General features: G+C 40.4%; 1 protein-coding gene across 1 annotated transcript in view; it reads right to left on the minus strand.

Moving 5' to 3' along the window:
- Nucleotides 1-22,904, minus strand: part of Myo3b (myosin IIIB) — a 408,218-nt gene extending 385,314 nt beyond the window's left edge. Inside the window, exons 1-5 of the mRNA XM_048345752.1 lie at nt 22,788-22,904; nt 21,640-21,774; nt 12,329-12,433; nt 11,989-12,088; nt 8,738-8,814 (exon numbers count right to left, since the gene is read on the minus strand). Coding sequence (XP_048201709.1) covers nt 8,738-8,814; nt 11,989-12,088; nt 12,329-12,433; nt 21,640-21,774; nt 22,788-22,904 — 534 coding nt within the window. The remainder of the gene's footprint in view (nt 1-8,737; nt 8,815-11,988; nt 12,089-12,328; nt 12,434-21,639; nt 21,775-22,787) is intronic.
- Nucleotides 22,905-23,772: the final 868 nt, after the last annotated feature.

The raw sequence follows: 23,772 nt of genomic DNA on the forward strand, positions 1-23,772 counted from the left end.
CACTGAGCTATAGTTTAACTCTTTGTATATATTTTTCTTTTGTCTTTAAAAGCAAGCTCTCCTTAGTCCTAATCTCTTTACATGTGCCTACATACTGCTGTGGCATGAATATCTACAGTTAAAATTCTTATTCATCCAGAATAATTTTTGGTTAGGAGAATTACTACTTACATCATTCATTTTAAGATAACATCAGAGAGGATACATTTTCTTATTAAAAATAAATGAGAAATAAAAATATAACTACCAAGATCCATAATTGGTGTGTTGGTGGCCACAATCAAACAATTCATGCAGGTATCCGTGTCTCATGCTTGTGATTCTAGCTACTCAGGAGGCTGAGATCTGAGGATCATCACACTGCAAAGCCAGCTTGGTCAGGAAAGTCTCTGAGACATCCTCCAATTAAACACACAAAAAAAACAGAAGTGGAGGTGTGGCTCAAGTGGTAGAGCACTAGCCTTGAGCACAAAAGCTCAGGAACAGTGCCCAAGCCCTGACTGAGTTCAAGCCCCAGGACCAACAAAAACAAAAACAATTCACTATAGTATTATTAGTATAGAAGTTAATAATGAGGATATTTGAGCCAAATATCTGGGTTCAAATTCTAGTGACATTGCCCAATAACTTGTCCATTGACAAGAATGGTTACATTGTGTGACTTACCCTTTTTATCTAAAAGTTTGGTCTAGCTTTATGTCTTTAGGATTGGTTGTGTTGATTATAAATCAGCTAATACATATAAAGTACTTAGCACTTGTCACATTGTAAGCATGCAGTAAATGCTAACTCTTACTTGGGATCCAAACTCATTGGCTACAGCTAAGAGAATAAAACAGCAATAACAACAATAGCAGCATTTCAATATTCTAGTGTTTTGTGGCTTTCTCAACCTTCAAACACAAAATATCTAATTTGTCAATTCTATCCTTGGCAGTACCAAAGGAAAGAGCATTATTGTATCACTTAGCTAGGAATGGTATAATTAATGGAGTCAAGAGTAGTTGCAAAAAGCCTGCGATATTTCTGCACTGGTGTAAGCAGGTTGTCATGGCAACTATCCCCTGTCAACGACCCTTTGCCAGGCAGAGACACCCATTTTGGGAGCCGTCACAGCACATCTGTTCTCTGCTCAGCTGATTAGCTCTTGTTTGCAACAACGAGCAGATGGAAGTATTTAAAAAAAAAAAAAAGGAAACAATTTCCTAAAAAAGAAGCAAATGTTTATTTTATCCATAAGTCTGTTTTCCAGTACAAAAACAGACTGTTAGCTATTTTCCAAAGATGGTGAGTAGATTGGGCCCTGACCACACGTCTGCTTCTTGCATGGGTGGGATTGCAAAGAGTAGTCAGGCTGTAAATGATGTGTGCATCTTTTCTAATGATTTGCCTCAAACTCCAAGTCCAAGCATGCCTTCACCATCTCTCTTCTGCCCCATTCACCTGACACTCATCTTCCTCTCCCCTCATTACAAATGCAAATTAAACTGAAGAAGCATGAGAATTCTTTCCCTGCCTTCATTTATGTTTATGCATCTGTAAAATGGAGCTTGCATTCTCATGCTGGATGAAAAGCAAACAGCCCCATAGTTGGTATGTAAGTGGATTTGAGAGTGGGATCTCTCACACTGACTGATGGATGCCATTACTGAGACTTGAACTGAGGCCCTGGGCACTGCCACTTAACTGGTTGTTTTTTTTGTTTTGGCCAGTCCTGGGCCTTGGACTCAGGGCCTGAGCACTGTCCCTGGCTTCTTCCCGCTCAAGGCTAGCACACTGCCACTTGAGCCACAGCGCCGCTTCTGGCCGTTTTCTGTATATGTGGTGCTGGGGAATCAAACCTAGGGCCTCGTGTATCCGAGGCAGGCACTCTTGCCACTAGGCTATATCCCCAGCCCTGCCACTTAACTGTTTTGATCAAGGCTGGTGCTCTACTAATTGAAACACAGCTCTGCTTCTGGCTTTTGGGCTGGCTTTGAACCTTAATTCTCAGATCTTAGCCTCTTAAGTAGCTAGGATTATCAGCTCATCAGCACCTCCTTCTCCCTCGCTTCTGTAAGCTCTACTTTTCTCCTTGGCTAAATGGAGAACACAATATCTCCTATTGAAAGAGATCATAGGGTTGAAATAAAAGAACATAATGAAAAGTCACCCATCGCATTCCTCACAGTTCTGGGTTGTCAGTCACTCATGAGTAAATCAAAGTTTCCTTCCTCTACCCTTGCTTAACACACACCATATTCAAAATATCTGACACTCACCTGGCATGTGACACTGCCCATGGGGGAAAAAATGACTCAGGAGCTGAGCTGAGGCTTACTCCTTGCCAAAAAGACTTTGTCCATATAGTTGCTGGACCATTAGGAGGTTAGGGATGTTCCAGGCAAAGACACAAGGCTTCGCTGGTGATTTAAGCACAAACACTCTAGACCACAGCCATTTACTATTCCAAGTGAAAATCAGTAAACATTTTAATAGCCAGCATGGCCATGCCAGTACACACCAGTTAAATACAACGCATTATTGCGAGCCATCTACAGTGTCCTCCATAAAAACAGTAATGACAACAGAATTCATTTTCTTAGATTTCAGTTATTTGTAAATTTATTTGAATTCTTCCCTAACTGCAGTGTTGGGAAAGCTGAGGATTAATATCAGTGATCCCCTAAGCCCTTGCCATCTCCACTGATAAGCACATAATCTGTGGCCTTTTCACTATCCAACAGGGCACTACCTGCCAGTTGTTAGATGCAAATATTGGCTGAGCAATACTTATATTGACAGTGGCATAACTATATTAGAAATATATTTCTTCCTTACGCTATAGAATATAGATTCTATTCACCATTACCCACCTGTCCACTCTGAGTCCATGTACATGTGAGTTGGCAGAGCCTTGGGTTCCTCAGTGGGAGTCACAATGTAATCATACTAATTGGCATCTTCAAAGATGAATGTATTTACAAAATAATATTTGTAAAACGTCTATGCTAATGTGGAATAGTATTATTTCTGCTGCTTATTTGAAGAAATCAGCTGTCAAGAAGCAGTGGAGGTAAGAAGAAACAATAAACAGAACTAATAGATTGTGGGTTGTTTTTTTTTTTCATTTTTTTTCTCCCTGAATGTCACAGTTTATTTGCCATGATCTACTTTCTTGGTGAATTTAAAGTAATTTTCATTGAAAACACTGGAAGCTCTGGTTCCCCTTTTTATTCTTAGTCACCTTGGAAAGCATAGAGGATGGGCTTTTTTGCCCTACTGAATTTAACTCTTACAAAGTTAACAAAGGAAACAAGAAAAGCAATTTACTGCCCAGTATACTAAGTTTATTTGGAGTAAAAATACACCAGAAAAAGTTATTTCTTTCTGCTAGTGATTTTTCTCACTTCCAAACTTTTCTAGTTTGGGACAGTTTTCCTGTGCAGGAGGAAATCTAAGGTAAGGCAGGAAGAGTCTCAGATTCTCCCTAATAGAGCGGCTCAGCCTGCTATCTAATCTGTGGGGTTTTGATTTTTTTTTAAGGGAGCTGGGAATATAGCTTGTCTAGTATTCAGAAGGCCCTGAGTTCAATCCCCAACACCTTAAAAAGTCAGGGTATCTGTAAGACAACAAAATTGATTAAAAACCAATATGCATGTAAATGAATATTTACATATTTAAATGCTAAGATACAGACTAACATCACCAGAGGCTTTTTTTCTTTTTCTTTTGCATTGGGAATGGAGCCCAGAGCTTCCTGCTTGCTAGGTAACTACTCTGCCATGGAGCTACACCCCCAACCTCAGAGAGCCTTAACATGTGAACAAAAATGTTGCAGGAAGTGCTTATGACCTCACCAAACAAATAAATAAATAAACAAACAAATAAATGTATGTGCTTGGCCAGAGAATAAGACAGAACAAAGTGTTGGGGTCAATATGGAAAAATAAGTTGATATGCTTGTTATAATCATAATGTCATGTTTGCTTCAAACACTTAACATGGTGTGTGTGTGTGTGTGTGTGTGTGTGTGTGTGTGTGTGTGTGTGTGTGTGTGTGTACAGACTGGCAAAGCCAAGCTCTTTAAGGTAATATGCAGTCTGGAGTTTCCCAATGGCTGGGCAATTGCCTTGGAAACTGAAATGATTTACTGTGAAGGAGAGGTACTAAGTATTTGGTGGGGAAGATGCTGTGATGTATGAAATTGTACAGCAAATTAAGAGACTACATTGAAGAATTCACTTCTAGGAACTGCGGATATGAACCTATCTGGAACTAAGGTTGTTGCAGATTGAACTAGTTGCATTATCATATTATTAATATATGATATATTACTTGTACATTACTTTGCACATTAACATATAATATTGAAAGACAGAATCTGGGCATCAAAACTGGGGTTTTAGGTAAATGATAGAATGCTTGCCTAGCATACATAAGACCCTGGGTTCAATCCCCAGCAACATGAAAAAAAAAATCTGGATTTTTGATGAGTTTATTGAGCCTCAGAATCAAACTATGGAACCACCTACCTGTGCTCATATTACATGAAAACAATTCTCTATTATTAAAATTATTTTGCTCGTGGTAATCTGCTAAATATATAGTTTCTTTTTTTTTCTTTGTTGTTGTTGTTGTTTTCTTATTTATTGTCAAAATGATGTACAGAGAGGTTACAGTTTCATACATTAGGCATTGGATACATTTCTTGTACTGTTTGTTACCTTCTCCCTCCTCCCCCCTCCTCCTCCCCCTTTTCCTCTCTCCCCATTAGTTGTTCAGTTGGTTTACCAAACAGTTTTGCAAGTATTGCTTTTGTAGTCATTTGTCTTTTTATCCTGTGTCTCTCGATTTTGGTATTCCCTTTCACTTTCCTAGTTCTAATACCAGTATATGCAGTTTCCAATGTACTCAGATAAGATACAGTGATGGTGCAGGTACAACCACAGGAAGGGGATCAACAATAGAAGCTACGGTTTCACAAGGCATGTTGAAAGCAATTACAACAGTGATATAACACTTGTTTCCATAACATGGAGTTCATTTCACTTAGCATCATCTTATGCATTCATAGTGGCATAGCTAGTAGACTCTTGTGTAAATACATAGTTTCTATATTGCACTTTCTTCTTTCCCTCTTAAGATAATCTTCCTGTAGTCACAGTATGCTGCTAACATATTTAGTTTATGTGAAGAATTATACTAATCATGACTTTTAGATTCATCTTTCACTCTGCCAGGCAATTTCTTTTCCCAGTAGTTTCTAAGTATGAGAACACACCAGAGAATATGAGAATAGTCTACTGTAGTAGCATTTTCAACTTCAGCAGTGTCCACATGAGGCAGGCAGAGGAAATGGGCAGACAATGCTGACATTATGATGGCCTAATTGTACTGCAGCTTTGAGCTGCCCTGGTAAACTGTGAGTCTCAACTACATGTGATGGTGCGAAGTTCATATCCCATTAGCTACGTGGCTTGTAGACTATCTGAATTGAACATTTCAGTTACTCAAGTTTGTAAAATAATAATGAGAAAAAATAATGTGGTTTAATTTCTTAAAAACTAAAATAGGATCAAGAATCTTTTGATCTCTTTTTTCTTTTTATTGTCAGTTGTGGGACTTAAACTAAGGGTCTGAATGCTGTCCCTGAGCTTTTTCACTAAAGGCTAGTGCTCTATGCTCTATCAATTCAACTACAGAGCCACTTTCAATTTTCTGGTGGTTAATTGGAGATAAGAGTCTCATGGACTTTCCTGCCCTGGCTGCCTTTGAACCTTAACCCTCAGATCTCAGCCTCCTGGGTAGCTAGGATTGCAGGTATGAGCCACCAGCACCTGGCATTCTCAATCTCATTTTAAAAATAAACACAAAGGTCATCTGTGATGGTTTTGTTTCACTGGCATTGGTATTGTGTGTGCTGTTGCTGCCTTTAATCCAAATCCAGTTATTCATACACCAAAGGGAAAGCATTCTGTGATCAATATCCTGTTCAGACCACCACAGGAAGGTGATACTAATCTGAACCACTACTGATTAATTGTACTTTCAAAGGTTGCACTTGCCCTGAAGCCTTGCTCATAGTGGAGAGTGTAAGTATGTGTTAAGCTGAACTGACAAATGAAAGGTTATTCCTATAAACACTTTTTTCTGTGTCTGTGGTTTGAACTTAGGCACTGCCCCCAAGCTTCTTTGCTCAAGGCTAGTGCTCTACCACTTGAGCCACAGCTCCACTTCCGGCCTTTTGGTGATTAATTGGAGATAAGAGCTCACAGGATTTCCTGCCCAGGCTAGGATAGAACTGTGATCTTGAGTAGCTAGTATTACAGGCAAGTGCCACCAATGTCCAGCTTTCTTATAGGATTATGAACCAAAAAAGAGGGTTTAAGTGATTCGCCATTTGGCAAAATTGTGAGAATGGTTCAGGCCAAGAACTGTAACCTAGATCCCAGAGCAGAGTAGACAGGAGCATGTCTCCTGAGACAACTGATTCTGAAAATCAGTTTGCTGAGATTAGAACAAGAACACTGCTACAAACATTCCCCACAGGTTCCTGTGCTGTATGCTTGATCATCAACTGGTGATGCTATTTTGCAAGGTTCTGAAACTTCAGAATGTTGAAGCTACCCAGAAGGAGGTCGAGAATGGGTGTGGGACATGATGGGTCACTAGGGATATCTTGTCCCTGACCTCTTCCTGTCTCTTTTTCTTTCTGCTTCCGGTCTACCATGTGGTAAAAACTTCCTTCACACATTCCCATGTTGAATAGTCATCAGCCCAGGCACATGGGGCCAAATGGCCAAAGACTGAATCTTACAAAGCTATAAGCCCAAATAAGTCTCTCCTCCTTTTAGGTTATTCCCTCCAGTATGTTGAAGAAACACAAAAGTAACTAATAGAAACACCATCTTCACTGCTTTCTTTTCAGAACAGGCCAGTTGAGATCCACGGAGCAATGTACTGTCAATGGCTCTGGCTCCATCCTCACAGTGCTCTCCAAAGTCCCCTTAGCCCTCTGGTTTCTTTAACAATATATTTACCCATCTCAAAACTACTGTTTGAGCACCCACTCCCTATGCAGCAGCTTGCATCAATTTGGGCATCCCAGTCCCACCAAAGCTCCAAGTTCAGGGAAGACTTGCTGCCAGCACTGATGGTACTATGGTGACAGGGCACTGGTCGAGGGCACAAAGCTGCAGTGGAAACTTAGACACAGGATCCTCAGTGCTGGCCAGAGATCAGAGAAGACCTCTGAGGGGAGCTGGCCTTTGAGCCAAACTTAAAGATTAGGAAGCAGTTTTCCAGAGCTCCAAGTACTATTTCAGATGATATAAAAGTATACCAGGGCTTAAAGAATGACACAATCCCTAGAGATTGTGAGAATGGAAGGCAGAGGAATGAATACAGATTCTACATCATCTGGATGACCATTGCCATAAGTCTTAGTGCCAATATACTGTGTGTTCTGAAGTTGGATCCAGCCAACAGACAATAGCACCTAGAGGCCACAGGAGGTGCAGTTTGAACAAGATCATGTTAGCTGAAATAGCCAAGTAGAAGGAAGGCTGGATCACCATGTGGAACATGGTAGTAGGTATGCCAGACTCAAAATAACCCATGCTGTCATGGTGTGGAGCATGATCAACTTGCAAAGGAAAACTGAGACTCACAAGACAATGTCATTTGTCTCTATTACATTTCTGGCTTTGTATTTTTTTTCATAATGCCTGTATTTCTGTTGGTTTTATAGTTCTATAATACAAACAAGAAGTTCATATATCATGTCATGCTTTTTGAACCTATTTAAGAAACATTTAAGATTTAAGTAATCACTTCAATTTGGTTTTTCTTTCAAATGGATCTCATCTATTGGATTTGTTTTTCTTTAAAATGGGTCTAGTCATTACCCATGACCCAAAGAGAGAGGCCATGGACTATGGCAAGCCACTGAAGAAATTAGAGCAGAGATTCGTGAAAACAAATGATTATGTTAAGGAACCAGCTTGGCTGCCACACAGAAGACCCCCCATGTGAATAAGTGGGAATGGAAAGATGTCTAGGGAGCTGAGACTCTACTGTCTCTTATTTAAAGAACCCCTCTCCTTTCTCCTAGCAAATTGTTTCCAGGCAAAGGTGGAGGTACTGTGTAATCAAATGCTGACCTGACAAGCAGAAGTAGAGTGGTATTTGAGGGTATGGCTCATCTAACTGGAAAGCTCCCCAAATTTCTCCATGCGTCATTTCCCAGAGATGTTTGTGACGAGGCCAGAACTAAATCAGGACCAAATCCCATTTTACTGCAGAGAGCCAAGCCAACAAAGTACACAAGAGAAGTTGCTATGTACCTGGAAACAAAAACCAGCCAGGGCCACCGCATATAATTCTGCAGGACAGCTGGAGCGAAATGAGGTGCCTCACCAAGGCATGTGTCACAGAGGCTGCATTTTTCCAAGGAAGGTGACTCTTTCTAATTTAGACAAATGCTGGCTGGACTTGCCAAGCAATGATCCTTGGAGTGGGCACCTTTTTCTAATTGCATGATGGTAGGCTATGGGCCAGCTGTAACTGAAATCCACTTTTTGGAAAGTGAAGTCTCATTATCATCAGCTAAACTAGAACACTTAGCTTTCTATGAGGATAAAAATATTTTATCTGCCCTGAAAAGTTTGACCAATAAATGATTTACCTATAAAATGACATAGTAACAAAGCACTCAATAAGTACCAAGACCCATATGTCTTGGCTCCTGGCTCACCTCAGGAGCCATCCAGAATGGGGTACCAACTGATGTATTCCTCCGGAGACGCGTACTGCTGAGTTGAGCTGAGACACCTGAAAAGAAAAAAGGGCATCTGAATTCAGGAGGAAGCAGAGGGTGATGCTAGACCAGAGATGGGAAATTATCTAAATAAAAATACAGGTAGTATTACTTTAGGTTTCATGTATCTTGTAGTCCTTGCCACAACTATGCCTTTATGAGGTTTTTATGGGCTAAAGCAGTCACAGAACCATGTAGTGAATGAGAATGGCTGTATTCTAATTAAACTTTATTTATGGGTTCCAAACTCTCAATTTCATATAATTTTCTCATGTCTTAATATATTTTTAGTCTTTTTCCCAGTCATTAAAAAATAGAAAAATTAAGATGGAGTTGGTGGTATCATATACCTGTAAGCCTAGCATTTGGAAGCCTGAGGCAGGAGGATTTACAGATTTGAGAACAAGCTGAACTACACAGGTGGTTCGAGGCCAGTCTGAGCTAATATGACCTGAACTCAAATATGGGTGACATTGGTCAATCTGCATTGTACTCATATTGACATGTTGAACTGAAAACCCTTTAAAGATAATAATATAAATATACTATGTATACATTATAAATAGTACACATCTGTATATTATATATACATATTATATATAAATATGTAAGTGTATATTTATTAGCTGACATGCTATACAAAAATAGAAGATGGGGCATATTTGACTGTGAGCTATAGTTTGCCAACCCCTATACTGAAGCATTTATCATTCTATCTATTAAAACTTTTTTCCCTAGTGAAGATTCCTACCCATATCACTGCGAATTTGGAATCAGAAGAAAAATATCAACAACTAGGATCAACCCAGAATACCTCCCTCTAATTATTCCCTAATCATTTCAGGTGGTTTCTTTGTGCAAGCGCTGCAGCTTGTGGAGGAAGATGATTGGCATCTGTTATCTATAATGGAACATCGGTGTAGACAGTAAAAGATTGCAGAGCCTTATCTTGCCTAGAAGCTCAAAAAGTTGGCAAGAAAGCACTGTTTGTCAAATGGAAAAAAGAAATTGACAGTAGCATTATTATCTAAAGCTCAGCATTAAGGACTTGAATTTTAATGTAATTCCAATGTCATCTAACTAGCTTTCTTCTCCACATGGTGAAGGAAGAGAGTGGAAGTAACGCTGTACCTATTAGGAGTAAGAAGACTTCCTTTACATCCTGTTATGCCTTTTACCAGTGGGGTGACTATTGCAACCTTAAGCCTCAGTTTTCCTGTCATCAAACTTGGATTAAGGACAGTAGTTATACTTAACATAGAGGATTTTTGCCAACACCAAGTAAGAGAACAACAATCGAAAGACTTTCACAAACCCAAGGCATTCTTTTATTCTAAGCAGAAATATAACATTATCTCTTAAATTATGACAAGGCTGCCATAACCACTATTGATAACAAGAACTTAGAAGTCTGAATCTTGAACTTCTTAGCAAAAGACCACCTTGGAGACCATCAGACTTGGATATGCCCAGAGAGGGCAGTGGGGGGGGGGGGGGAAGGGCCTGGTGGCAGGGAGGGGGACAATGGTAGGATGTTAACCTGCTTCCTCTCAATCACAAAGTCAAAGATGAGTTTTATTGTGGTTGCTATTTTTTTTTCATTAGTCCTGTTTTGTCTTGTAACAGGATGTTGCTATTTGACAAGGTTGACCTCAAACTCCTGGGTTCAAGAGCTCCTTCAGCCTCAGCCTCCCAAGTAACCGGGACTACAAGCACTCACCACTGCTCAGAGCCAGACAACTCTTCAAACTCTATTTGCACAGATACTTTCTCACTTTACCAAATCCCCCACTACATTTTTGGTTAAAACAACTCTATCTTTCTTTTTAATTTCTAGAAATTTACTTTTAGTAACTGGACAGGCAGGTAATTTACAAAACGGGTAAATGGATAAACTAGTTATTAATCCCTATCCTCATCGCTCTAGGTTATTTCCCTCCCAACCTCACATTTATTGCCTTTAGGATCATGAAGAAAACACATCTTGGGCTGGGAATATGGCCTAGTGGCAAGAGTGCTTGCCTCGTATACATGAAGCCCTGGGTTCAATTCCCCAGCACCACATACATAGAAAACGTCCAGAAGTGGTGCTGTGGCTCAAGTGGCAGAGTGCTAGCCTTGAGCAAAAAAAAACCCAGGGACAGTGCTCAGGCCCTGAGTCCAAGCCCCAGGACTGACAAAAAAAGAAAAATGAAAACCCATCTTTACCCTCCCCACCACGTATTATTGAAGCCATATCATTCCTGTTGAGAGACGAGTATAAGCCTTAAACTTGATGACTCCCCTGCCATTTTTCTTTGTTTTTTCCCCTTGTAGACCGATACAGCTCAATCTTCATTTAGTTTTAAATAATTTCTCCTGTGCAAGTGATTTAGTGATACATTTTCACACTGAATTCTTCCTTATCAATACAATAATGCTTATTCAAAATCATCTATTTTGTTTTTCACTGTAACATACTGGTAACATTTTGAAAAGTGTTTTCATGTGTTTTCTCATTTTTTGTAACCACAAGCCTGCCATAATAACTAGTCTTCAACTTATTAAGCACATTAAACCATCCCATATACCTGAAAAGGAAGGCCAAATGTGTGTTGGTTTGCACATATCATCTTATGAATGTGTCCAGAAGATATTGGATATTCTCTGGCCTCAGGAGACATTCCTGCATTTCCTCCCACCTTTTCTGTACATGTTTCCAGCTCAACCAGCCTCACATGTGACAGCAATCATCACAATTTAACGAGATGTTAGCTGCCAGACCCAAAGGACTCTTTTACCTTCTGCTCACTGGGAATTGAGATGCCTAAGGCTAGTGAAAGTCATTTAAAAGACCAAACTGCTTTCTCTTTTCATATGCAAAAGAGATGACAAAATGTGAATCATTGCCCTGAAACAAGAAAAATTTCACCAGAAAACCAGAAAGTTTTTCTTTTCCTATCAGGTTCTTTTGCAACACTTTTATTTCTTTCATAAAATTGCTTTTAAAGCTAGAAATAGATGAACAAACAGCATCTCCTAGGGTGATCCATCTGGTAAGCCCCCTACCTTCCAACACGCATTTTCCTTAAAAATGTCCCTCTGCCTGTGGTGTAGAGGGACAGGCCCTAGTCTTCTGAGATTGCAATAAATTGTCCCCTTTGGCTAAACTGCACACATCAAGAAAACAAACGACATACAGTCATTACCAAAGTCAACGAGCTTAACTCCTCCTTCTGTGGTCAGGAGAATGTTATTTCCCTTCACATCTCGGTGGATGATTCGGTGGTTGTGCAAATGTTGGAGGCCCTGCATGGTGCCCCACCACCACCACCACAGGACAGAAAAGAGAAAAGAGAGAGTTACACACTTATTTTAAAGCAATTACCCTATCAATGTGTAGTCTAATCTACACACACATTTGGCTAGCCCTTGCTGCTATGAATAATCCTTGAGTGTTATAGAGCAGGTTCCCCATTCATGTGCCATGGGGACCTGGCAAGTGGAAAGAGTGGGCAGATCATCCCCCACCTCAGTGAATGCTCTTACCAACAGGGCTCCATACAAGATGTAGGAGATGAGGGCTTCGTCCAACCTCTGGCCACATCTGAGGAGACCTTTGACAAGCTCGGTGACTGAGCCTCCATTACACAGCTGTGAGGGAAGGGTCGCACAGAGACAGGCAACAGCAGGAGCCAAACAAAAAGAAAAGACCAATACATTTAGAAGAAAAGCCTACTGATGACTTACTCAGAGTAGTACATTTGCAGAGCAAAAATCCTAGCCTAGAATAATCAGACTTCAGGTTTCCATACGCCAGTCACATGCAACTCTCTGTGAGTGTGTGTGTGTGTGTGTGTGTGTGTGTGTGTGTGTGTGTTCTTCATCCAAGCTGATGATTCATGAATAAAAGTGCACCACAAAAAAAACTGACTTTTTCATTGCCAAATAAAATCTAAAAGTCCAAGTTACCATTTAGCAATCTGAAAGAAAAGGCTTATTAGTAATCCTGGTGATTTGTTGGATATTTTTCACTTTCTATGACCATTGTCTTTTTTTTTTTTTCCAGATGTGCATTTTGAGGATGAGAAAGGACTGGAAGAGCAAGATGGAAGTCCTTGATACCTGACAGGAAATAAATTTTAGTGATTTCCGACATTCCTGCCTCTGGGCCAGCTCTCGGGTATCTAAAGCCGAACCAGTAGCTCTTCTAGAGTTGCCAACACATGGCAGGTTTATGGGATGGAGATGTGTCATCAGTGCTCTTGGTGTGCTCATATTCAACTTCAGGCCCTCAGCAACTTGAAGCTTCCTCATTCTCTCTCTCTCTCTCTCTCTCTCTCTCTCTCTCTCTCTCTCTCTCTCTCTCTCTCTCTCTCTCTCTCTCTCTCTCTCTCTCTTCTCCCCACCATCTGTCTCTGTCTCTCACACATACACATTTAAAACATCCTAGAAGATTATAATCTACCTGTTGCTTTTTCTTGTATATTGTATATGACAGAACAATGAGTACACAGAGCAGGCATACTCTGCTTTCTCAGCAATTGAAGGGTTTTCAATGATAATTTTCACTAACTGCAAAAAGTCCACATGTCCATGTGTGGGTTTCCTATGAGCTATCTTAAATCAAGGGGTTTGTAACTGTTTTAAGCCAAGTATAAAAATACCTTGAAACTGCATGCATCTTGTATTTTTCTGAAAATTCAGAGCCACCCTTGACCTTGAAATGATTTAAAAGTCTGCGTTAGAGACTTAGGTTCTCCCCTGAGGTTTTGTCTGAAATTTGGACTGAGTTAGCCAGTGAGCAGTGGGTGGGCCCCTATTGAGGCAACTGGCTTTTCTGACTTACACAAGCAAGCCTGAGGGAGCACAGATTATAGCTTTCCTAAAAGAGGCACCTCTTTATCAAGATAATAATACATTAGGCTGTATTCAACTCTAATTATGGGCACCTGCAACGTTTTAATAAAGGGTGAGCAGATTTTTCTTTGTTTGGCACAGGCCCCTCCTCCCATATACTTAGCAGATACCTTGCACAACAACAATCGAGATAACCTGGAATTCAACTAGCATGTTTTTGCCACTTAAGATGCTCCCACTGACAGTATGTAACTGAAAATATATAATATAGAATTAGAAGATCTTTAAAGCTAGCATAAAATTACTATTGTGCAGGAATTCTTGTGAAAGGCCCTTCAGCAGTGAAATGTGGAAGACAATGATGGTCCCATGAATTTGAGGCCATATTAAGTGACCTGCTGATTTAACACTTCACTCCAGTGGCTCTCATGTCTCCCATGCTGAGTGGCAGCATTATGTCTTTACATGAGTTTAAAGGTTGATATTTCCCCAAGGCCTACCTATTAAATAAAGGCTTGGTCCCCAGGATGTTGCTGTTGGGAGGTGCTGTGGAGGGGCTTTAAAGAGAAATCTTTGGATTACTGGATATGTACCCTCAAATGGATTTGTGTGACCCTCACTCCATAGCCTCTTGCTTTTTCCTTCTTGCCTCATACCATGCAGGAAGTTCATTCCATTACATCCTGTACCCCATTAGTGGCCTCATAGTAATGAGTCTACCTAGTTTGGGACAGAACCTTAAAAGTATAAGCCAGCATAAATCTTTGGTCTTTATAAATTATCTCAGGTGTTTTGTATAAAACTGAAAAGACTAACAGTTTTCCTAAAGAGCTCTAAATCCTTTGGATTTTAGCTGTGTGTTACATGTCTCTGAAAGGGATATGGGTTAGTAGGAAAAGATGGCAGCCAAGAAATTGTGGCCTAAACAACTTGAAGATGGCAGGGTAAGCTGATAGATCAAAACCTGCCTGACAATGAAATGGCAGCAGTAAGGAAGTAAGAAACCTGTTAAGTAAGGGCAAGAGAATGAATAAAAAGGATGAGACATAAATCTTTGAAGTCACAGTCTTACAAGGAGCAGAAAGGAGATCCACCAATCAGAAAGCTGTCTTCAAGAGGCCCAATTTTGCCTAGTTAATTCAAAGCCAGTCTCTGTAACCTCAAAGATGGGAGAAGATGGCTGAGATGAACTGAAGTGTCATCTTCCCAAGGAATGTCTATGTCATGTGCTGCTCTCTTTCTCTGCTATAATTATTTCCTAATAAACTTTCCTATCCCCTTTACTATGTTTGCATCTTGTCTGAATTCTCTTTCCAGACACAAGAATCTGAGGTCAACAGAGCTGCCCTAAATTTCTGGTAACAAAAGGACAAACAATCATAACCTCCAATGTCCTCTCTTCATTCTCAGTGGTCTATGACTGGCTGGATTTTTTTAACCTATCATTCACCACTCACACAGAGACAGGAGTGACTGGGTGTGAACTGTGGAGGTAGCATACAACTAGAGAGTACAGTGGTACCAAAAAAGAAAGGATGAATCTTCTAAGGGTAGCCTAGAAGGAACACCTTTGGAAATCCTCCTAGAAGGCATAACATTTATGAGTCAGAAAGATAAGTGGGTTTAGGCAGGTGTGCAAGCAGGGAAAGAACATCCTGAGGAAATAAACATGGAGATAGCATGTGCAAAGAAAGGGAGCATGAACAGTGTGTATGCATGTGTGTATACACATGTGTGGGGGGGTACATGCATGTACATGTGTATACATGTGAGTTCTAAATGCTCTGCCAATCTTGGGGCAAAAGAGGTCAAGATCCTAGGGCAGAGAGATGAGAAAGGATGAAACAGGGCAGGGAATGGTAATATGACTTGCTAGGGGATCTGAGCTATTAGTCTACTTTATTTCTATTACAATACCATGGCATAGCATAATACAGAAAGTAAGCTACAGATCTTAGGCAGAAGGTCTGGATGTTCAGCTTTGAATTCTGGAAAGATGACTCAGGTAGCAGATTGAAGGACAGCCAGGAGAGGCATCCCAGACACTGGTTATCATGTGAGATACTGAAGCAATCAAAGGAACCAAGGTCAAAAGTCAAGTCATAGAGATGAAATCAAGAGGCCAGTTTGTCAGGCTCTGGTAAGATAGACTTGACAGGAACTTCTGACCAATTGGAAGTAGAAGGTGAAATACAGTTATCTATGGATCCTTTAAGGCTGAGGGAAGTATCAATGAAGTTCTTTGCTTCTCTACAGCAAAGGACGGCGGGGATAATAGGAATGCAAGGATAGTAGCTCCCTCATTGGACCATGTCCCAGCAGGTATGCATCTCAGAGGAGTACATGCTTTCTTTTCTCTTTCTTTCTTTCTTCCTTCCTTGCTTTTTTTTCCCCTTTGGTGCCAGTTCTTGAACTTTAACTCAAGGCAGGGCCGGGGCACTATCCCTAAGCTTTTTTGCCCAAGACTAGTGCCCTACCACTTTAGCCACAATTCCATTTTCAATGTTTTGAAAGTTGATTGGAGAGAATAGTCCCACAGACTTTCTTGCCAAACTGGCTTTAAACTACAATTTTCAGATCTCATCCTCCTGAGTAGCTAGGCTTACAGGCATCAGCCACTGGTGCCTGGTCTGGTACATGCTTTCTTGAACCACAAGTGAAATTCTAGAGAAATTTAAGTTAAATACTGAGTGATGATCTGAGCTAACAGAACCTCAGAATTTTCTCCTGAAATTTTCTTGGATTCTCGTTTCTTCCTTACCCAAGTGCGCCCAGGTTTGCCACAAGGACCACTTCAGTAATATTTTATATAGGCAGCCAACTTCTAAACTTTCCTTCTAACTCTGGAACCTAAGAAGGGGTTGAGAGTAGTTATTTGTCAGCAGACTCAAAACTCAGCTACAGATTTAAACACAACAAGGGATCTTACTCAGTTGGTGCCTTTTGTTTAGTAAATGTCAGAGTTTAAGAGCTGTCTGACTTCCCAGAATTCACAGAAACATGTAATTAAACTGCTCAGGGTACCTGTAAAGGAAGCTGCCCTGTGAAGTTGATAAGCCATCAGCAAGGTTTTAAAAGGGCAGCCTGTGGCTTATACAAAAAAAGACTTTGGGCACTTGAATATTTTAAAAAATGCAAGTATATATTGACAATTGTCTAAAGCAGAATAATGTTCGTGATATGGGCTGAACATTTTAAAAGCTTGACAAGGAATTATATTTAAAGGAACCCAATAAAATAGTCCCTTTAGAATTATAAAAAGACAACCAAACCCTCCTCCCCAAGCCCTGAGGGTGTGACACATCAGCCCTCCCTGCCTACCCACTCTCAGCAATCAGACTCAACTGCAGAGGTGTTCTCTCCACCCCAGCTCCTCCCTACCCCTCAGCAAAGACATGTGGCAGCTGGATGCATATAGAATTAAGTGAGCATTTTGCTCCAAACCATGAAAAATAGAGAAGAATCATTTACATTCCACATCTATTTTTTAAAACACAATTGAATATTGACACAAACACAGTATGTATATTTGGCAGAATGGTTATAATTTCAAACAATAAAATGCTCCTTGCTCAATAAGCCATCAATTTCCCTCTACAGTATGAAAGAATGGCCCAGTGCAACATGTTCCTCAGACTCTTGTTCTAGCCTAGGCCTATTATTAAGTACATTCTGCACCACGGTGTTGATTTGACCTAGTCAGGTTGAAGAATTAAGAGGAATTTCTTTGCAATGCTCTTTTGTTCAGTAGACTGTCAAGGTCTTTCAAGGGTATTGGGTTTTACAGAGAACATAAAGCAGAAGTCAGAGTCAACAACAGCTACTTCTCAGTAAATCCAAACAGCCTATTTTTCCTCTATTATTAGGACAGATCATGCTTCTCTCACTGAAGCCATTAGTCTGCAACTAGACAAATAAAAGCCATGCCTTGAAACCCAAGAGCTCTGAGAAGAATGAGGAGGTACTCACACTCCAAGGCACATTTGGAGTAAAGCTATGGGCACACTCCCTCCTACTCCTGAGCTTCTGAGCTCCCTTGTGCCAGGCACACACACAGCAAGCCAGATGTGATTCCTTCATATTGCAAAGCTCTTCCATTCTCCTGTCTCAACTGATTTTCCCTCATCCTGACTCTCAGCATTCCAGAGACTCTCCTTCTAGATTTGTCAGAGTCAGTGTTCAGTGCTCCAAGGCTTCCTAAACTGTCCTCAGCTAGTCAAAACCTATCTGAGGATCACAGTTTGAAGTCAGCTCAAGCAGTAAAGTGCATTATACTCTTATCTCCAACGAACCACCAAAACATTAGAAGTGGATCTGTGGCTCCACTGGTAGAGTGCTAGCCTTAAACAAAAAAGTTAAGGGTTAATGCCCAGGCCCTGAGTTCAAGCCCCAATACTGGCAGAAAAAAACAAAAGCAAAAACTTCCAGACCTCCTAAGACCTAAAAACCTTAATTCATGCACCACCAGTAAGTGAAAATGTATTGATGTATAGCACTTCCAATGATGGTCATGCCTAGACTGGCTTTCTAAGGCCCGAAAAAGCATAAGCTCTAAAAAGCATAAATTGGAGAGAGATAACAGACCTTCCTCTTTACCCCTACCCCCCCCCCCACTTTGACTTTATATACTAGATACTGAACTTAGGTCTCTGGGCAAGGTGGGAAAACTGATTTTCTAAACCCTGTTCTTTTACCTGGCTTAGAAAACAAAAGTGCTTATTTTATTTTTATTTTTTTCTTTACAGCTTTATTTATAGAACTCTATAAACAATTTAAATTGAACATTTGATTCACTCTGAAATCAATAGTTCCCAACTGTCAAAAGTTTTACTCTAAAAAGAGAAAGAAAAAAATACAGTTTATACACATATTATTTTTCCAAGTATTCTATTTTTCTCAAGTGTTTTATTGCTTACTAAATTTTATTTAAGTGAGAAATAATAGGATTTTCAGATCTAAAAATTTTTAATGCTCACTTAAAATAAAACATATTCAGAGTGTTTTCTTTCCATACCTTCCTAATATCATGTCTGTCATAAAACAAAGTTTTTGTTGGCTTTCTACTAGCAAATTAGTAATGAATTTCAGAGTTGACATTTTTATTTGTTTTTGTTTTCAGAATTGGAATGATTTAAGGAAGTTATTAACGACATTTTTCTATCATCTAAAATTGCTCTGTGGAATAGCTTCTAACATTCTAGTCCTTTCATCATATTCAGCAAGGAAAAAGAAAAAGCAACATAAATTTAATTTCAATGTACAGGTTGAGGAGAACAATATTAAACAGGCCATAATTTTATCATATGATTCATTTAAAGGTAAAAAGCTGCAGGTAAGCCAGGCAAATGGGTGCTCACTCCTAGAATCCTAGTACTCAGGAAGCTGAGATTTGAGGCTCACAGTTCAAAGTTAGCCCAGGCAGAAAAGTCCCTGAGACCTTTATCTTCAATTAACCAGCAAACTGCCAAACTGGAGGCATGGTTCAAGAGGTAGAGCACCAACCATGAGTGAAAAGGCTTATAAAGAATGTGAAACCCTGAGTCCAAGTCCCAGAACCAGCATAAAAACAAACAAAAAAAAAACTGCAAGGAGAGGAACTCAGTGAAGGTGTTCTGTGCATGCAGCTCTGTGTAGGCAGGAAGTGCTGTGATCCCATCAGGAACCCCTGTGTCTGCATTCCCATCATCCCATGGATAGCACTGCAGGTGGCAGCAGCACACGATGATATGAGAGGGCTGAAGCATAACACTATAGCTTAGACAGTGTCCCAAAAGCCCATGTGTTAAAGACTTGGTCACTACACTATGGTGGTGGGACCTTTAGGAGGTAGGACCTTGTGAGAGGAAGTTAGGTCACTGGAGGTCCTTATAGGGAACTGGGGGTCCCTGACCCTTTTTCTCTGACTTGCTCTCCATGCACATGAGGTGAGCAGCTTCCTTTGTCCTATGTGATGTGCTAGCTCTTCACAGGCCTAAAAACTAAAGCCTGAAACCTCCCAAGCAATGAGTCAAAATAAGTCTTCTCTTTTAAGTTGGTTTGACTCAGGCATTTTGTTACAGTGATAGGAAGCTGACTGACACACATGTGGTTTTTCTTTCATTTCTGCCCCGCAGTTAGTTTTGTGACTATAGACATGTTGCTACTCTCTCTGGCTCTTGACCTTCAGTGAACACCTGTGAAATTGTTAGAAGCTCAGGAATCCCTGTATTTTCATGAAACTTTTAGAAGCACTGGGAATTCCCCATCCCCCTATCCATGAGTTGTAAAGACATGTGTTCTTGTACTAAAGATAAAAATGACCAACATTAAGTATCTCATGCCATCTGCTTGAGCATGGGCCAAATTAACTAGCAAAAGTCACAATGTCAGCACACTGTATTGCTCAGATACAGGAAATTTCATGTCTCAGATAAAAGAAAAAAGTCGGCAGGTGAGTACCAGTTCTTAACAGAGTTAAAGGTAAGTAGAGCTAGGGGCCCCAGAAATAAGGCCATTCCCAAACAAAGAAGCTTCATCAGCAAGATAAATCCCAATATTCTTATCATGGAGGTAAGGGACAGAGAGGAAACACAAAAGATGCTACAAACAATATGTTGTATGACTCAAGCAACCAACTAAAAGAAAATCATGCCTTAAAACCCAAACCATTTATATCTTTATGTTCTGAGGAAGGCAACTGATGTGACAGAAATACTCAAAACAGTTTCCTTGTAGATTATCTCACTTGAAATAGAACAATGAATTCCCCACACGTGGTTGCCATGGCAGCCAGTACATTCTGTCCCATGGTCAGGCCCTCCAGACCCAGAAAGACTGGGTCAAGAGGCACCAGACAGTGAAGAGGGAGGACCTCTCCTTTGATGTCTCTCTCTTAAGGCGCCTACATCGTCCACCTACATGGTCCACCCAGGTGGTTTCCGGTAGGGAGCATGAGCTGGTTCAGGGAGACAGAGTCCAGAGCAGGCCTGTTCTAAGTCCAAGGCAATAGGTCTGTCCTACTGTTCTTGTTACTTTAGTACAAGGACACGTGCATTATCCTTTGGGGTACTGACTCAGACTCGGAGGCAAATTCATCAAGGAGACAAAATGGAGAGCTATAGTGGACACAGAGAGGTCTCTTCAGATTTTCTTTCCAGAGCAGGTGCTGCTAAGAAGGTTGATGGCCTACTGCTCCCAGCTCCAGCTGCATTCTAGGAATTGTCTCCCACACCAGAGAACTGCCTCCTCCAGGGTCATTCTCTCTTCTCAGGCCCACATGCAGTCAATGACTAGCAGGATGATGCAGAGATGCAACTGAGGACAGATCTGAAAAAGGCCTCCCAGCTCTATTTTTTTCAAGATTGGCCAAGGCTTGGTTGCATCCATATGGTTGCTTGATGTCTCCCTTGCCCACTCTGCCTTCCTCTTGTTCTTCCAGTCCTCATCACCTCCTGCAAGAACTCTCCAGTGAGCCTTCCCTATACAACTTTTAGTCAATATGTTGCAAATAAAATGTAGAGCAAGACCACAGGACACCAGTGGGCAATTATGGCAAGCAAGGGCATCTTGAGTTAGTAAGCTTTGAAAATGAGTTGCAGTCAATTGGAACATGAGTTCTAGGAAACGTTCCCAGTAACCTATTCTAATTGTACATGTACTCGCTCTAGTAGAAGTAAAGATGGTTCTACTTTTGAAACAGAAAAACAAGTCAGGGGGAGGGAAAGCAGGAGAAAACGAGGGAGGGCATAACACTGCTCAAAAAGAAATTACTCATTTCCTCACTTATGTAACTGTAACCCCTCTGTACATCACCTTTACAATAAAATTTTTAAAAAATTTAAAGAGTATTTTCAACATACAGCCTACCTATAAGACCTGCAGAAGTTTTCATATCTGGCAAGGTATCTGTCACATGAGAGAGAGACCTATTCTGCAAGGTATACCTTAAAACACTCTCTAGGGAACAAAATCTGCTTGCCCCCAGCACTCTGTTAGTTGATGGTTACTCAATATCCACTTACCTCCAGGACTAGCCACAGCTGTCCTCCTACACAGTGATCTGCTTTGTAAAACATCCCATAAAACTTTACAACATTGGGATGGTTAGGAAGAATCTGCAAAATGTTGTATTCGGCCTCAATTTCTTCATCCATATCCTAAACAAGTTTTTTAAAAAAAAAATGTGAATTAAGACCAGTTATACAAATATGGCATCCTGTTCAAGTACTCAGTTAATGATACCTATTTACCATGGATTGTTTTTGACAGTACTGGGGTTTGAATTCAGGGGCTTGCACTTGCTAAGCTACCATTTGGACTTTGCTTCCAACCCTTTTTACTCTAGCTATTTTCTTTTTCAAATAGGACCTGGCTCTCCACCTGAGCTTTCCTGGACTGTGATCCTCTTATTAAGTTTCCTACTATAGTTTGAAATAACAAGTACATGCCACCATGCTTACCTCTATTATTATTATTATTATTATTATTATTATTATTATTATTATTATTATTTTGGTTGTGATGAGGGTCTTGCCCAGGTTGGCCTTGAATCACAATCCTTCTGACTTCTGCCTCCCAACTAGTAGGATTACAGGCATGAGCCACAGCACCTAGCTTACTATATTTTTAATGTCAGCCTTACCATAGCTTCAAAATACCTAACCAAGGACATTCTAATTGAAATTTATATCTTTTAGTTATACAAACATTTTTGTGACATTTTCTTTACCCTAAATACCACTATTGTATCTTTCATTGGAAAAAAAAAATTTAAAATTTCTAAGCAGTTAAGGATAAGTGTCTTGAAGGCACCTTACACAGGATTGATCATATACAGCTTCACTGTGCAAAACAATGGAGGACATTGTAACCTCAATAACATGAAATAAGATGTTTGCCTCAGATGACAGAATATCATAAGCCTGGTTCACTTTGTAACTTACAGGGAGACCAGGGAGTGAAATATACCACTCTTTTCTAAGAGTATTTTTTGAAAAGTCCAGAGGGTCAAAATCAAAATAACAGTAAAAAAAGAAAAGCAAGGAACAAAAGCTAAAAGAACTTTTAACTCCAGGTGAGGTCCCTGCCTTCAAAGGAGCTGAAAAGAAAATTGAATGCTCAATGTTTGGGAAACATTCGATCATGGTTGTAATTTACTACTGAGACTTACATTGATGGGATCCAGAATTTTCACTGCAGCCAGGCTCCCATCTTTCTTGTTTGTCACCTTGTAGACTTTGCCATAGGTGCCTTTGCCAATGGTCTCTATAATCTCCCAGGTATCCATGGGGTCCGGAAGTGATTCAAGTCCAAGCATCATGGGATTGTAGTGAAATAATCCATAGAGATGCTTGCTGATGGGAGAAATTTAGTTACATGTAATAGATCACAGGCCTAAAGACAATAAAGATATTTACATTTCTTAACCAGTAGCCTTGTGTTTCTCTACTTTAAGTAAGTTTTTTTTTAAGTATTAGAAGCATCTATAAGAAGCTGGTAAAGTGGGAGGGCATGGCTCAGGTGGTAGCGTGCCTATCTAGCAAATCCCAGGACTGCAAGAACAACAAAAAGGCAACAGAAGGGGCTGGGGATATGGCCTAGTGGCAAGAGTGCCTGCCTCATATACATGAAGCCCTGGGTTCGATTCCCCAGCACCACATATACAGAAAATGGCCAGAAGTGGCGCTGTGGCTCAAGTGGCAGAGTGCTAGCCTTAAAGCAAAAAGAAGCCAGGGACAGTGCTCAGGCCCTGAGTCCAAGGCCCAGGACTGGCAAAAAAAAAAAAAAAAAGGCAACAGAAGTTAGATAAGTAACAAGATTCTGACACATCCCCATGACACAATTCTACAAGTGGAGATTACATACCCTACAGGAGGAAGGAGGCCTCAAAGGAGAGGTGCCAGCCACCTGTGTATGGCTGTTCATTGTGTGGGCTGTTTTCATTGCAATAATTCTATTTATGTGTGCCAATACAGGGACTTGAACTCAGGAACTGGGCTCTGTCTCTTAGCTTTTTCATTCTACCACTTGACACACCTCTACTTACTGCTTTTTGCTGGCTAATAAGAAGTAAGAATCTCATGGACTTTTTTGCCCAAGCTGGCTTCAAACCATGCATGATCTCAGCCTCCTAAGTAGCTAGAACTACAGGCAGG

The sequence above is a fragment of the Perognathus longimembris genome, chromosome 4 (genome assembly GCF_023159225.1).
Source record: "Perognathus longimembris pacificus isolate PPM17 chromosome 4, ASM2315922v1, whole genome shotgun sequence".
Taxonomy (NCBI): Eukaryota; Metazoa; Chordata; class Mammalia; order Rodentia; family Heteromyidae; genus Perognathus; species Perognathus longimembris.